This window comes from Aythya ferina (genome assembly GCF_964211825.1).
Source record: "Aythya ferina genome assembly, chromosome: 34".
NCBI classification, from domain to species: domain Eukaryota; kingdom Metazoa; phylum Chordata; class Aves; order Anseriformes; family Anatidae; genus Aythya; species Aythya ferina.
The window spans coordinates 1,112,539-1,128,144 of NC_140331.1; the positions used below are offsets into that span (position 1 = coordinate 1,112,539).

Genomic DNA, 15,606 nt, shown 5'->3' on the forward strand with positions numbered 1-15,606 from the left:
GGCAGGGCGCTGTCCCCCTGTCCCATTGGGGACGGGGAGGGGGCTCAGGCCCCCCACATGAGCCTGGGGACAGAAACCCCACAGGATGCCCCTAAAGCCCCCCCAGCCCTCCCTCATCTCCCCCTGAATGCCCCCACACTTCCCCTAAACACGCATTTCTCCCCAAATCCCCCCATTTCTCCCCAAATCCCCCCATTTCTCCCCAAATCCCCCCCATTTCTCCCCAAATCCCCCCCATTTCTCCCCAAATCCCCCCCATTTCTCCCCTAACATCCCCCACTCTTCCCCTAAATCCCCATTTCTCCCCCATTTCTCCTCAAATCCCTCCCTGCTTCCCCTCTGCCCCCCCCAAACCCCTCTTCCTGCCCCAACCCTTCCTGCTCCCCCCAACCGCCCCCAAAACTCTCCTGACCCCCAAATTCCCCCTTTCTCTGACCCTAAATCCCCCACCCTGTCCCTAAAACCCCTCTCCCTGCCCCCAGCCCCTCCTCTTCCCCTCATGACCCTACAATTACTCCTTGTTCCCCTAAACTGCCGCACTGTTCCCCTACATCCCCCCTCCTGACCCTAAATCCCCCTTCCTGACCCTAAACCCCACCTCCTGCCCACAGCCCCTCCTGGTCCCCTCGTAACCCTACAGCTGCCCCCCAGTTCCCCTAAAATCCCCCTTCCTGCCCCTAAAATCCCCTTCTCCCTGCCCCTAAAACCCCTCCTCCAACCCCAAACCCCCCTCCTGAACCTCCCCCCCCGCCCTAAATCCCCCTTCCTGTCCCTAAATCCCCCTTTCTGACCCTAAATCCCCCCTCCTGCTCCTCAATCCCCCCTTTCTGACCCCAAATCCCCCTTTCTGACCCCTAAATCCCCCTTTCTGACCCTAAATTCCCCCTCCTGCTCCTCAATCCCCCCTCCTGCCCCTAAATCGCCCTTTCTGACCCCAAAACCCTCCTCCTGACTCCGAATCCCCCTTTCTGACCCCAAATCCCCCTTTCTGACCCTAAATCCCCCCTTTCTGCCCCTAAATCTCCCTTTCTGACCCCAAATCCCCCTTTCTGCCCCTAAATCCCCCTTTCCCCTAAATCTCCCTTTCTGACCCCAGATCCTCCTTTCTGCCCCCAAATCCCCCTTTCTGACCTCCTCCCCTCCAGCCCCTCTCCCCCAACCCCCCCTCGCCCCCCTCGGGCTCCCCGTGCCCCCCCCGGCCCCCCCCCGGCCTAGGCCCGAAGCCGGGGCCTTTCCTGGCGGCGGGGCCGGGCGGGAGGGGCCGGGGCCGGGCGGCGGCGCCAGGCGAGGCCGGGGCTGCGCAGGCCCGGGCGCGGAGCGCGGCTTCGGCAATTTCCGGCAACTTCCGGCCGCCTTCGGCACCGGGGGGCGGGGCTGGCGGAGCCCGCCGAGGGGCGGGGCCGAGCCTCTTCGGGCGCCTCATGAATAATTCATCAGCCGCCCCCACCGCCGGGGGGAGGGGGGCCGCGCGCCTTCCCGCCGCCCTCCCCGCGCTCCTTCCGCCGCTCCCCCCCCCGCGCCGCGCCGCCGAGTGGACCGCGCCGGCCACGCCCCTTTCCCCTGGAGCCCCGCCCTGAGCGCGGGGCGAGGCTATATAAGGCTGCGCTGCCGCCGCCACCGCTCAGTCGCGCCGGGGAGCGCGGAGCGGCCGGACTCAAAGCGGGGGGACCCCGCTGGGGGCTCGGGGCCGTGCGGGGGGCGCCGCGGGGTCGGTGCCCCCCCCCCCCCTTTAAACCCCGTGTCGGGGGTCGCGGCCGGGTCTCGGTGCGTAGCGGGGGCGGCTCGGGGCCGCTCCCCCCCCGGAGGCCGGCGCCATGCACGGGGGGCCGCCGTCGGGCGACAGCGCCTGCCCGCTGCGCACCATCAAACGCGTCCAGTTCGGGATCCTCAGCCCCGACGAGATGGTACCGGGGGGCGGGGGGGGGTCCCGGGGGTGGGGGGGGGGGTGTCCCGGGGGCACCGGGCCGGGAGCGGGGCAGGCCCCGGGGCACCGAGTTGGGGGGGGGGGGGCAGAGCGGCCCCGCCGCGCGCAGGCAGCGCCCCCAGGGGGCCGGGGGGGGAGCTGCGGGGGGAAGGGGCTGGGGGGGGGTCTGGGGGGGGTCTTAGGGGGCCCAGGGGGGGTCCTGGATCCGCTTGGGGGTCTTTGGGGGTCCCTAAAGGGTCGTTGAGGGGTCCCCAAGGGGCCCCAGGTGCTCTGCAGAGGGGGACGGGGGGGTGCTGGGGGCGGTTTGCAGGGGTCCTGGGGGGCTGTGGGGCCACCTGTGGGACGCTTTGGAGTCGTGGGAGCACCCTGGGGTGCTCCTGAGGCGCTTGGGGTGTTATGGGGGGGGGGGCAGATCTGCTCTGGGGGTCTTTGGGGGCCCTTAAAGGGTCACTGAGGTGTCCCGGGGGGTCCCCAGGGGCACATTGCGTTGCCCCGTCTGGTTTTGGGGTGCCGTGGAGGGGTTCCTTGGGGTCCCCGGGGTGCTTTTGGGGTCCCTGGGGGCCTTTTGGGGGGGGTCCCGGAGCTGGGTCAGGGTCCTGGGGGGAGGCTCTGGGGTCCCCGGGGTGTTATTGGGGTGCCCTGGGGGGGTCTTAGGGGTGTGGGGGGGCTGGGGGTCTGCTTGGGGGCATTTTGGGTGCCTGGGGGGGTCCCACGGGGTTTGGGGGGCACCGGGGGGGTTCCACAGAGTTCTGGGGGTGTTGTGGGGATCCTGGGGGGGGATTTGGGGTTTTTGGGGCATTTTGGGGTCTCTGACGCTGTTTTTTTCCCCCCCCAGAAGCGGATGTCAGTGACCGAGGGGGGCATCCGGTACCCCGAGACCACCGAGGGGGGGCGGCCCAAGCTGGGGGGGCTGATGGACCCCCGGCAGGGCGTCATCGAGCGCACCGGGCGCTGCCAGACCTGCGCCGGTGAGGAGGGGGGGGGCCACCCTATTTTTGGGGCGGAATCTTGCTTTTTTGGCTCGGGGGAACCCTGTTTTTTTTGGTGGGGAGGGAACCCCATTTTTTGGGGCTGGACAGCCCCATTTCTGGGGGGTGGGCGTTTTGGGGGAGGGATGCCTCTTTAGAGTGAGTGTTTTTGGCTGGAAAAGCTGCAAATCCTCAGTTTTCCCCCCAAAGTTGCCCAATCCCCCACGGACCTACCCTGCCTCCAATTTTAGGTTGGGAACCTAAAAGGGCGGGGGAGCAACCCCATTTTTGGGGGGAAACCCATTATTTTGGAGGAAGGAACTCCATTTTCAGGGGAGATGCTATTTTTGGGGGGGGGGGGGGGCGGAAACAACAACACAGCTCTGGAGTGAACATTTTTGGCTGCATAAACTTTAAATCCCCAGTTTTTCCCCCAAAGTTGCCAAAAGCTCCATGGAACTGTCCTGCCTCCGCTTCTAGATTAGAAACCTAAAAGGGTCCCCCCCTCCCCCCCCCGACCCCCCAAATCCAATTTGTTTGGGAGTGGCACCTCTCATTTTCAGCTGGAAAAGCTGCAAATCCCCAGTTTTCCCCCCAAAGTTGCCTGATTCCCCCCAGAACTGCCCTGTCTGCAATTTTAGGTCAGGAACCTAAAAAAGAGGGGAGCTCCCTGCCCCCCTAAACCCAGTTTTGGGGGAAGAGCCCCATATTATTTTATTTTTTTGTGGGGGGGGGTGCACCTATTTGGAGTGAATATTTTTGGCTGGAAAAGCTGCAAATCCCCAGTTTTCCCCCAAAAGTTGCCTGATCCCCTGCGGACCTGCCCTGCCTCCAATTTTAGGTTGGGAACCTAAAAGGGGGGCTCCCCCCAACCCCATTTTTTTCTGGGAGGAGGACACTTTTGGAGTGAACATTTTCAGCTGGGAAAGCTGCAAATCCCCAGTTTTCCCCCAAAGTTGCCTGATTCCCCGCGGACCTGCCCTGCCTCCGATTTTAGGTTGGGAACCTAAAAGGGGGTCTCCCCCCGACCCCATTTCCCCCCCCAATCCAATATTTTTTTTTTTTGGCGGGGGGGGACACCTTTCTGGAGTTCATATTTCCGGCTGGGAAAGCTGCGAATCCCCAGTTTTTCCCCCAAATTTGCCTAATCCCCCCCAGACCTGCCCAGCCTCTGATTTTAGGTCGGGAACATAAAGGGGGCCCCCCCCCAAGCCCCCTGACCCCGTTGTGCCCCCCCAGGTAACATGACGGAGTGCCCGGGGCACTTTGGGCACATCGAGCTGGCCAAGCCCGTGTTCCACGTGGGTTTCCTGGGCAAAACGATGAAAATCCTGCGCTGCGTCTGCTTCTTCTGCTCCAAGCTGCTGGTCGACGCGGTGAGCGCGGGTTTTGGGGAGAAATCCAGGGGTTTTGGGGAGAAATCCGGGGGTTTGGGGGCGATTCCTGGGGGTTTGGGGGGGAAATCGTGGGATTTGGGGTGATATCCTGCGGCTTTGGGGGAGATTCTAGGGGTTTCGGGGGTGAATCCGAGGGGTTTGGGGGTGAATCCTGGAATTGGGAGTGGTATTTTGGGGTTTTAGGGGCCTGGGTTTGGGGTTTTAGGGGCCAGGGTTTGGGATTTTGATATCCTGGGATTTTGGGGGCAAAATCTTGGAATGTTGGGGTCAAATTCTGGAGATTTGGGGGGGGATCCTGGAATATTGGGGGTAAATTCCTGGATTTGGGGGCGATCTCCTGAAGTTTTGGGAGGGGAATCCTGGGATTTTGGGGGTGGTATTCTGAATTTTGGGGGTGAATCCTGGAATTTTGATAATCTGGGATTTTAGGGCCAAAATCTTAGAATTTGGAGGCAAATCCTGGAGTTTTTTGGGGGAAATCCTGGGATTTGGGGGATGAACCCTGGAATTTTGGGGGCAAATCCTGGAGTTTTAGGGGGATATCTTTTAGATTTGGGGGGGCAAATCCTGGAACTGGGAGGTGAATCCTGGATTTTGAGGGTGAGATTCTGGAGTTTGGGGGCAAATCCATGAATTTTGATATCCTGGGATTTGGGGGATGAAATCCTGGAATTCAGGGTCAAACCCTGGAGTTTCGGGGGAAAACCTGGATTTTTGGGGACAAAACACTGGATTTGGGGGGTGATATTCTGGAATTTTGATATCCTGGGATTTTGGGTGGGATCCTGGAATTATTGGGGCAAAATCCTGGAGTTTTGGGGAAGAAATCATGGGATTTTTGAGGGGGATCCTGGGATTTTGAGGGTGATGTTTTGTAATTTGGAGATGAAATCCTAGAATTAGGGGGGGCGAACCCTGGAGTTTTGGGGGGAGATCCCAGGATTTGAGGGGCAAATCTTGGAGTTTTTTTGGGGGAGGAAATCCTGAAATTTGGGGGGTGAGATCCTGGAGTTTTGGGGGGCAATCCTGGGATTTTGGGTGGAACCCTGGAATTATCAGGGCAAAATCCTGGGTTTTGGGGATGATATCCCAGAGTTTTGGGGGAAGATACGGAATTTTGGGGGTGATATCCTGGAGTTTTGGGGGTGAAATCCTGGGCTTTTGGGGGCAAATCCTGGATTTTTGGGGGGGATATCTTGGGATTCGGGGAGACAAATCCTGGAACTGGGCAAGGAACCCTGGGGTTTTGGTGGCAAATCCTGGGATTTTGGGGGGAATCCTGGAATTATCAGGGCAAAATCCTGGATTTTGGGGGTGATCTGGAATTTGGGGGCAAATCCTGGAGTTTTGGAGGCAAAATCTTTGGATTTGTGGAGGCAAATCCTAAACTGGGAGTGGAATCCTGGATTTTGGGGCTGATGTCTTGGAATTTGGGGGCAAGTTCTGAAGTTTTGGGGGCAAACTCCTGGGATTTTGGAGGGGAATCCTGGGATTTTGGGGGTGATACCTTGGTGTTCGGGGGGGATCCTGGAATTCTGGGAGGGCAGATACTGGAGTTTTGGGGGGATAACTTGGATTTCTGGGACAAAATCCTGGGATTTTGGGGGGTAAACCTTGGGATTTTTTGGGGGGGGAATCCTGAGATTTTGAGGGTGATATCTTGGAAGTTGGGGGCAGATCCTGGGATTTTGAGGGGTGAATCCTGGAATTTGAGGGGCAAATTGTGGAGTTTTGGGGGCAAAATACTTTGGTTTTAGGGCTTAGGAGCAAACTCTGGAGTTTGGGGAGGGAATCCTGGAATTTGGGAGCAAATCCTGAAATTTTGGGGGTGAAATCCTGAGGTTCTTGGGGTGGAAATCCTAGAATATTGAGGAAGATATCCTGGAATTTTGGGGGGTTAAAATCCTGGTTTTTTTGAGTATTTTGGAGCAGAAATCCTGGAATTTCCAAAATCCTGGAGCCGTCACCTGGGCTCCATCTCCTCCTCGACCCCAAACCCTAACCCCAAACCGAAGGGAGGCAGCGGGGGGGGGGGTGTGGGTTCATTTTGTTTCCCCCCAGCCCCCCCCTTGATGACCCCGGTGCCGTTTTCTGGCAGAACAACCCCAAAATCAAGGACATCCTGGGCAAGTCGAAGGGGCAGCCCAAGAAGCGGCTGACGCACGTCTACGACCTGTGCAAGGGGAAGAACATCTGCGAGGGCGGCGAGGAGATGGACCACAAATTCGGGGTCGAGCAGCCCGAGGGCGACGAGGACCTGACCAAGGAGAAGGTGGGGACCCCCCCGGGACCCCCATAACGTCCCCCTGCCCTGTGGGGGCTGTTAACACCCCCGTTAATGTCCATATTAACGCCCATATTTGTATTACTTCATATTTTGGGGCCAAAAATGCTGGGAGTGCAATAATGCCCCAGTTTCCCCATTAAGACCTCGTTAAGGTTCCCCATTAAGGTCTTAATGGGACCCCGCTGCCCCTGTGTCACCATGGAAGTCCACAGGTCCCAAATGTTCCTTTTAATGTCCCCATAATGCCATGGTGCCTGTTAGTGCCCTCCTCACCCCATTAATGTCCCTATTAGTGTCCCTGTACCCCCGGGATCACCCTCGTTTCCCAGTTAGCACCCCGTTAACGTCCCCGTACCCTGTCACTGCTCTCATCTCCCCATTATCACCCCATTAATGCTCCCACGTCCCCATTAGCGCTCTCTTTTCCCTATTACTGCCCCCGTTACTGCCCTCACCTCCTTGTTGCCCCCCATTAATGCCCCATACCCCATAACTGCTCTCACCGCCCACCCTATACCCCTCCCGTACCCCATTACTGCCCTTTTCTGCCCCCATTAACCTCCCTGCACCCCGTTATCATCTCTCCTCTGTTATCCACCCCCATGAGACCCCATAAGCACCTCCCAGCTCTTCTATCCCTGTTACTGCCCCCATTAACCCCCCGTACCCCATTATCACCCCCGTTAACCCTCCCAACCCCCTGCTGTACCCCGTTACTGCCCCCTCTTCCCATTGCCCCCCATTAAATCCCCTGGACTCTGTTATGCCACCAGTTAGGCTCCTCCTTACCCCATTACCCACCCTGTACCCCTCACCCTCTCGTTAACTCCCCACTGCCCCCATTAACCCCCCATTTTTCCCCATTAGCTGCCTGTGCTCCCTTTATTCCCCACAGCCCCCTTTATTCCCCCATTAACTCCCGTGCCCAGTTTATCCCCCCATTAGCCCCCTTGTACCCCTTTTGATCCCCTTTTGCTTCCCAGTTCCCCCATTAATCCTCCTGTACCCTCTTTACCCCCTGTTAACCCCCATTCACTGTCATGTGCCCCCTTTCTCCCCCCATTTCCCCATTAACCCCTCCCTTTCCCCCTTTATACTCTCATTACCCCCCCATTTCCCCTATTAACCCCTCCCTTTCCCCTGATTTCCCCCTTTACCCCACTTTATCCCCTCATTTCCCGTTTCCCCATCATTTCCCCATTAACCCTTCCGTTTATCCCCCATTAACCCCTTACTTTCTCCCATTACCCCCTCATTACCCCCCATTTCCCCCCTTTATCCCCCATTGCCCTTGCTACCCCCCATTTCCCCCATTACCCCCTCCATTTGCCCCCTTTTCCCCCTTTATCCTCCCATTTCCCCCATTCACTCCCCCTTTCTCCCCCCATTTCCCCCATTAATCCCCTCCCTTTTCCCCCATTTCCCCCCTTTATGCCCTCATCCCCCCCCATTTCCCCATTAACCCCCCGTTACCCCCTTTCTCCCCCCATTTCCCCCTTTATCCCCCATTTCTCCCCGTTACCCCCCATTAACCCCCCTTTTTCCCCCATTTCCCCCCTTTCTCCTCCCATTTCCCCCATTAACCCCTACCTTTCTCCCCCCATTTCCCCATTCACTCCCCTGTTATCGCCCTTTGTCCCCCATTTCCCCTTTTATCCCTCCATTTCTCCCATTCACTCCCCCTTTATTCCCCCATTTACCCCATTAATCCCTCCATTACTCCCCCGATTCCCCCATTAACCCCTTACTTTCTCCCATTACCCCCTGTTACCCCCCATTCCCCCTTTTATCCCCCTGTTCCCCCCCATTTCCCCCTGTTACTCCCCATTTCCCCCCTTTCTCCCCCCGTTACCCCCTTTTATCCCCCCATTTCCCCATTAACCCCCCTGTCTCCCCCCTGTCTCCCCCCTGTCTCCCCATTAACCCCCCCGTCATCCCCTTTTCTCCCCCCATTTACCCCATTAACCCCCCCGTTGTCCCCTTTTCTCCCCCCATTTACCCCATTAACCCCCCGTTGTCCCCTTTTCTCCCCCCATTTACCCCATTAACCCCCCCGTTGTCCCCTTTTCTCCCCCCATTTACCCCATTAACCCCCCCGTTATCCCCTTTTCTCCCCCCTGTCTCCCCATTAACCCCCCCGTTATCCCCTTTTCTCCCCCCATTTACCCCATTAACCCTCCTGTCTCCCCCCTTCCTCCCCCCTTACCCCCGTGCCGTCCCCGCAGGGCCACGGTGGCTGCGGTCGGTACCAGCCGCGGATCCGGCGCTCGGGGCTGGAGCTGTACGCGGAGTGGAAGCACGTCAACGAGGACTCTCAGGAGAAGAAGATCCTGCTGAGCCCCGAGCGCGTGCACGAGGTGCTGAAGCGCGTGTCGGACGAGGAGTGCTTCGTGCTGGGCATGGACCCCAAGTTCGCCCGGCCCGAGTGGATGGTCTGCACCGTGCTGCCCGTGCCCCCCCTCGCCGTGCGCCCCGCCGTCGTCATGCAGGGCTCGGCCCGCAACCAGGTGGGGCTTTGGGGGCAGGGTTTGGGGGCAGGGGGGCTTTGGGGTGAGGCTTTTGGGGTCAGGGGTGTTTGGGGGTTCAGGATGTTCCAGGCCACTTTTGGGTTGGGGCTGTGCTTCTATGCACCCTGCTGTCATCGTGCAAGGCTTGACCCACAACCGGGTTGGGGTTGGGGGTGGAGGTTTTGGGGGCAGGGGGGCTTTGGGCTGAGGCTTTTGGGGTCAGGGGGCTTTGGGGTGGGGGTTCTGGGGTCAGGGGGGCTTTGGGGTTCAATACATTCAAGGCTGGTTTGGGGTTGGGGTCGCAATTTGGGGTTGGGGGGTGAGGTTCTGTGCCACCCCTCGGCATGCACCCCACTGTCATGCAGGGCTCGGCCCGCAACCAGGTGGGGCTTTGGGGGCAGGGTTTTGGGGTGGGGGTTCTAGGGTCAGGGGCATTTGGGGGTTCAGGATGTTCCGGGCCACTTTGGGGTTGGACTTCCATGTCACCCCTCACCGTGCGCCCCGCTGTCGTCATGCAGGGCTCGGCGCGCAACCAGGTGGGTTTGGGGGCAGGGATGAGGCTTTTGGGGTCAGGGGGGCTTTGGGGTTCAGGATGTTCAGGGCCAGTTTGGGGTTAGGGTCGCAATTTGGGGTTGGGGGGTGAGGTTCTGTGCCCCCCCCCTCGCCGTGCGCCCCGCCGTCGTCATGCAGGGCTCAGCCCGCAACCAGGTGGGATTTGGGGGCAGGGTTTGGGGTCAGAGATGTTTTGGGGTGGGGGTTCTGGGGTCAGAGGGGCTTTGGGGTTCAATATGCTCAGGGCCAGTTTGGGGTTGGGCTTCCGTGCCACCCCTCACCATGCGCCCTGCTGTAGTCATGCAGGGCTCAGCACGCAACCAGGTAGGGTTGGGGTTGGGGGTGGAGGTTTTGGGGTCAGGGGCATTTTGGGGTTCAGGATGTTCCAGGCCAGTTTGGGGTTAGGGTCGCAATTTGGGGTTGGGGGGTGAGGTTCTGTGCCCCCCCTCGCCGTGCACCCTGCCATCGTCATGCAGGGCTCAGCACACAACCAGGTGGGCTGGGGGTTGGGGTTTTGGGGCCAGGGGTGTTTTGGGGCCCAATACATTTGGGGCCAGTTTGGGGTTAGGGTTGCAGTTTGGGGTTGGGTTCTGGGTTTCTGTGCCACCCCTTGCTGTAGTCATGCAGGGCTTGGTGCACAACCAGGTGGGCTGGGGGTTTGGGGTGAAGGTTTTGGGGTTAGAGGGCTTAGGTTGGGAGTTCTGGGGTGAGGCTTTTGGGGTCAGGGGCGTTTTGGGGTTTGGGATGTTTAGGGCCAGTTTGGGATTGGGGGAAGGCTTCTTTGCCACCCCGCTGTCATGCAGGGCTTGGCCCACAGCCAGGTGTGGTGGTGGTCTGGGGGTTGGGGGTTCTTTGGGATTTGGGAGCTTTGGGGCTTACTTAGAGTTGGGGGTTTTGGGGTCAAGGGCAATGGGGAGCATTTTGGGGTTCAGGATGTTCAAGGCTGTGTTGGGGTTGGGAGGTGTTGGGGGCTCGGGGTTTTGGGGTCAGGGACTGTGGGGTGGGGGGCTTGGTTTGGGGTTTTTGGGGTTGAGGGTTTTGGGGTTTGGGGCTAGGGTGGTGGGATTTGGGGTTATGGTGTGTTTGGGGCTGGGGGAATACCAGTGTTTAGGGCTTGGGGCTGTTTTGGGGTTGGGGTTGTTTGGGGTTGGGGGGTGCCAGCATTGGGGCGTTTTGGGAGTGAGGGGCTTGGGGTGGAGGCTTTGGGGTCGGGGCTTTGGGGTCAGGGACTGTGGGGTGGGGGGCTTGCTTTGGGGGGTTGGATGTTGGAGAGTTTGGGGCTTGGGTTGAGGAATTTGGGGTTATGGTGTGTTTGGGGCTGTGGGAGTGCCAGTGTTTAGGGCTTGGGGCTGGTTTGGGGTTGGGGGCGTTTGGGGTTGGGGGTTACCAGCTTTGGGGTGTTTTGGGGCTGAGGGGCTTGGGGTGGAGGTTTTGGGGTTGGGGCTTTGGGGTTGGGGACTTTGGGGGTTGGGGCTCGGGTTGAGGGATTTGGGGTTATGGTGTGTTTGGGGCTGGGGGAATACTGCTGTTTTGGGGTTGGGGCAGTTTTGGGATTTGGGGCGTTTTGGGGTGAGGGGCTTGGTGTGGATGCTTTGGGGTCGGGGCTTTGGGGTTGGGGACTGTGTGATGGGGAACACCCAGTTCGGGATTGGGCTGGCGCGACGCGCGTTCGGGGTCGGTTTGGGGTTCCCTACGTTTTTATGGCCGGTGGCACAGCCCGGTTTTGGGGTCGGGGGGTGGCGCTGACCCCCCCAATCCCATCCCATCCCATCCCGCAGGACGACCTGACGCACAAGCTGGCCGACATCGTCAAGATCAACAACCAGCTGCGGCGCAACGAGCAGAACGGGGCGGCCGCGCACGTCATCGCCGAGGACGTCAAACTGCTGCAGTTCCACGTGGCCACCATGGTGGACAACGAGCTGCCCGGGCTGCCCCGCGTGAGTGGGGGGGGTCCCGGGGGGGTTACGGGGTGTGGGGCCAGGTCCTCGAGCCCCCCACGTGGCTACTGAGCCCCCGATGTGGCCACCGTGGTGGGTAGTGAGTTGGATGGGCTGCGCTGGGGGGCACGGGGGGGGGTTTGGGGTGGGGGGTAGGTCCCTGAGCCCATCGTGGGGTTGTGGGACAGGCTACCAACCCCCCCCATGTGGCCAGTGATCCCCCCCAAGTGGCTACCATAGTGGGCAAGGAGCTGCCAAGGGGGGTTCTGGGGGTGTGGGGCAGGTCCCTGACCCCCCCCCCAGATGGCCACCAACCCCCCTGTGTGGCCACCGTGGCAGACAAGGAGCCACTGGGGCCACCCCGTTGTGACCACTGGAGGTCCCTGGGGGTGTCCAGGACCCCAGGCAGCCTCATGACTCCCCCATGTGGCCACTGACCTCCTCCATCTGGCCACCAAGCCCCGCACGTGGCCACCAACCCCCTGATGTGGCCACCGTGGCAGACAAGGAGCCACCAGGGCTGCCCCACGTGACCCCTGGGGGTGTCCAGGACCCCAGGCAGCCCTGTGACCTCCCCCAAGGTGGTCACTGTCCCCCCCCGATGTGGCCACCAACCCCCTGCTGTGGCCACCATGGTGGACAAGGAGCCCCCGGGACCACCCTGTTGTGACCACTGGGGGTTCCTGAGGTAGTCCAGGACCCCAGGCAGGTTCAGGACACCCCCCCAGGTGGCCACCAGTGCCCCCCATGTGACCACTGAACCCGCCACATGGCCACCAACCCTCCTGTGTGGCCACCGTGTCAGACAAAGAGCCACTGGGGCTGCCCTGTGTGACCTCTGGGGATCTCTGAGGACCCCCAGGACCCCCCCCATGTGGCCACCAAGCCCCTGATGTGGCCACCATGGTGGACGAGGAGCCACAGGGGCTGTCCCGCAGGACCACCATGGGGTCTCTGGGGGCATCCAGGACACCCAGGCAGGTCAATGACCTTGTGGCCACTGAGCTCCTCCATGTGGCCACTGTCCCCCCCCACATGGCCACCACCCCCCTGTGTGGCCACCATGGTGGACAAGGAGCAAATGGGGACACCCTGTGTGACCTCTGAGGGTCCCTGAGGGTGTCCAGGACCCCCTCCCATATGGCCACCAACCCCCTGGTGTGGCCACTGTGGCAGACAGTGAGCCACGGGGGCCACCCCACATGACCACTGTGGTGTCCCTGGGGGTGTCCAGGACCCCAGGCAGGTTCAGGACACCCCCCAGGTGGCCACCAGCGCCCCCCATGAGACCACTGAACCCCCCACATGGCCACCAACCCTCCTGTGTGGCCACTTTGGAGGAGAAGGAGCCACCGGGGCTGCCCTGTGTGACCCCTGGGGGACCCTGGGTGTGTCCATGACCCCACCCCAAGGTGGCCACCAATGCTCCCCAGTGTGGCCACAGACCCCCCCCAGGTGGCCACCAACCCCCTGATGTGGCCACCGTGGCAGACAAGGAGCCACCAGGGCTGCCCTGTGTGACCTCAGGGGGTTCCTGAGGGTGTCCAGGACCCCAGGCAGGCCCAGGACCCCCCCCCAGGTGGCTACCAATGCCCCCCATATGACCATTGAACCCTGCACATGGCCACTGTCCCACCTTACATGGCCACCAACCCCCTGATGTGGACACAGACCTCCCCCAGGTGGCCACCAACCCCTCCATGTGGCCACTGTCCCCCCCCACGTGGCCACCAACCCCTCAATTTGGCCACCGTGGCAGCCAAGGAGCCACCGGGGCCACCTTGTATGACCCCTGGGGGTGTCCAGGACCCCCCCTCAGATGGCCACCAATGCCCCCCATGTGACCATTGAACCCCCCACATGGCCACCAACCCCCTGATGTGGCCACGAGATCCCCCCTGCATGGCTACCACCCCCTTGCTGTGACAACTGTGGCCACCCCACCTGACCCCTGGGGGTCCCTTGGGAGGCTCTGGGACCCCCATCAGGCCTCTGACCCCCCCCCATCTGGCCACTGACCTCTCCCAGGTGGCCACCATGGCAGCCAAGGAGCCACCTGGGCTGACCTGGATGACCCCTGGGGGTGTAAGTGACCCTACCCCATGGTGGCCACAGACCCCCCAGGTAGCCACCAACCCCTCCATGTGGCCACTGTTCCCTCCACATGGCCACCAGCCCCCCTGTGTGGCCACTGTGGAGGACAAGGAGCCACTGGGGCTGCCCTGTGTGACCCCTGGGGGTGTCCGTGACCCCACCCCAAGGTGGCCACCAATGCTCCCCATGTGGCCACTGTTTCCCTGATGTGGCCACTGACCTTCCCCAGGTGGCCACCAACCCCCTGATGTGGTCACCATGGCAGACAAAGAGCCACTGGGGCCGCCCTGTGTGACCTCTGGGGCGTCTCTGAGGGTGTCCAGGACCCCCCCCCATGTGGCCACCAAGCCCCTGATGTGGCCACTGTCCCCCCAACGTGGCCACCAACCCCTCAATTTGGCCACCATGGCAGCCAGGGAGCCCCTGGGACCACCTTGCCTGACCCCTGGGGGTCCCTTGGGGTTCTTTGTGACCCCCATCAGCCCTGTGACCCCCCCATGTGGCCACTGACCTCCCCCAGGTGGCCACCAACCCCTCAATTTGGCCACCGTGGCAGCCAAGGAGCCCCCAGGACCACCCCATGCGACCCCTGGAGGTCCCTTGGGGGTCTCCGTGACCCCCATCAGCCCTGTGACCCCCCCATCTGGCCACAGCCCCCCCCCACGTGGCCACCAACCCCTCAATTTGGCCACCGTGGCAGCCAAGGAGCCCCTGGGACCACCCCACCTGACCCCTGGAGGTCCCTTGTGGGGGCTCTGTGACCCCCATCAGCCCTGTGACCCCCCCATGTGGCTACCAACCCCCCTGATGTGGCCACTGTCCCCCCCACGTGGCCACCAACCCCTCAATTTGGCCACCAAGGAGCCACTGGGGCCACCTTGTGTGACCCCTGGGGGTGTCCAGGACCCCCCCTCAGATGGCCACCAATGCCCCCCATGTGGCCACTGAACCCCCCACATGGCCACCAACCCCCTGATGTGGCCACAGCCCCCCCTCCAAGGTGGCCACCACCCCCCTGCTGTGACCACTGTGGCCGCCCCACCTGACCCCTGGGGGTCCCTTGGGGGTCTCCGTGACCCCCATCAGCCCTGTGACCCCCCCCCAGGTGGCCACCAACCCCCTGATGTGGCCACTGTCCCCCCCACGTGGCCACCAACCCCTCAATTTGGCCACCGTGGCAGCCAAGGAGCCCCCGGGACCACCTTTACGTGACCCCTGCTGGTCCCCGTTGGGCACCCAGCCCCCCCTTGCGGCCCCCTGACCCCCCACCCCTCCCCGTTGCCCCCCCAGGCGATGCAGAAGTCGGGGCGGCCGCTGAAGTCGCTGAAGCAGCGGCTGAAGGGCAAGGAGGGCCGCGTGCGGGGCAACCTGATGGGCAAGCGCGTGGACTTCTCGGCGCGCACCGTCATCACCCCCGACCCCAACCTGGCCATCGACCAGGTGGGCGTCCCCCGCTCCATCGCCGCCAACATGACCTTCGCCGAGATCGTCACCCCCTTCAACATCGACCGGTACGGGGGGGGGCACGGGGGGACGTGGGGGGGACGTGGGGGGGGACACAGGGGGCGTGGGGGGGATGTGGGGGGCACGGGGGATGCATTGGGGGACGTGGGGGGCACGGGGGATGCATTGGGGGACGTGGGGGGCATGGGGGGGGACGTGGGGGGCACAGGGGACACGTTGGGGGAGGTGACCTTCGCCGAGATCGTCGCCCCCTTCAACATCGACCGGTACGGGGGGGGCACGGGGGACATGGGGGGGCCATGGGGGGGCACAGGGGATGCATTGGGGGCACGGGGGACACGTTGGGGGATGTATGGGGGAGGTGACCTTTGCTGAGATTGTCACCCCCTTCAACATCAACTGGTATGGGGGGGACATGGGGGGGGCACAGGGGGCATGGGGGGGGCATGGGGGGGATGTGGGGGGCACAGGGG

The 15,606-nt window shown here is 61.9% G+C and overlaps 1 protein-coding gene across 1 annotated transcript in view; it reads left to right on the forward strand.

Moving 5' to 3' along the window:
• Positions 1-1,639: 1,639 nt before the first annotated feature.
• POLR2A (RNA polymerase II subunit A) overlaps positions 1,640-15,606 on the forward strand; it is a 42,974-nt gene continuing 29,007 nt past the window's right edge. The window contains exons 1-7 of the mRNA XM_084501856.1: positions 1,640-1,904; positions 2,760-2,892; positions 4,132-4,268; positions 6,388-6,561; positions 8,802-9,083; positions 11,414-11,575; positions 14,960-15,180. Coding sequence (XP_084357982.1) covers positions 1,815-1,904; positions 2,760-2,892; positions 4,132-4,268; positions 6,388-6,561; positions 8,802-9,083; positions 11,414-11,575; positions 14,960-15,180 — 1,199 coding nt within the window. The 5' untranslated portion in view covers positions 1,640-1,814. The remainder of the gene's footprint in view (positions 1,905-2,759; positions 2,893-4,131; positions 4,269-6,387; positions 6,562-8,801; positions 9,084-11,413; positions 11,576-14,959; positions 15,181-15,606) is intronic.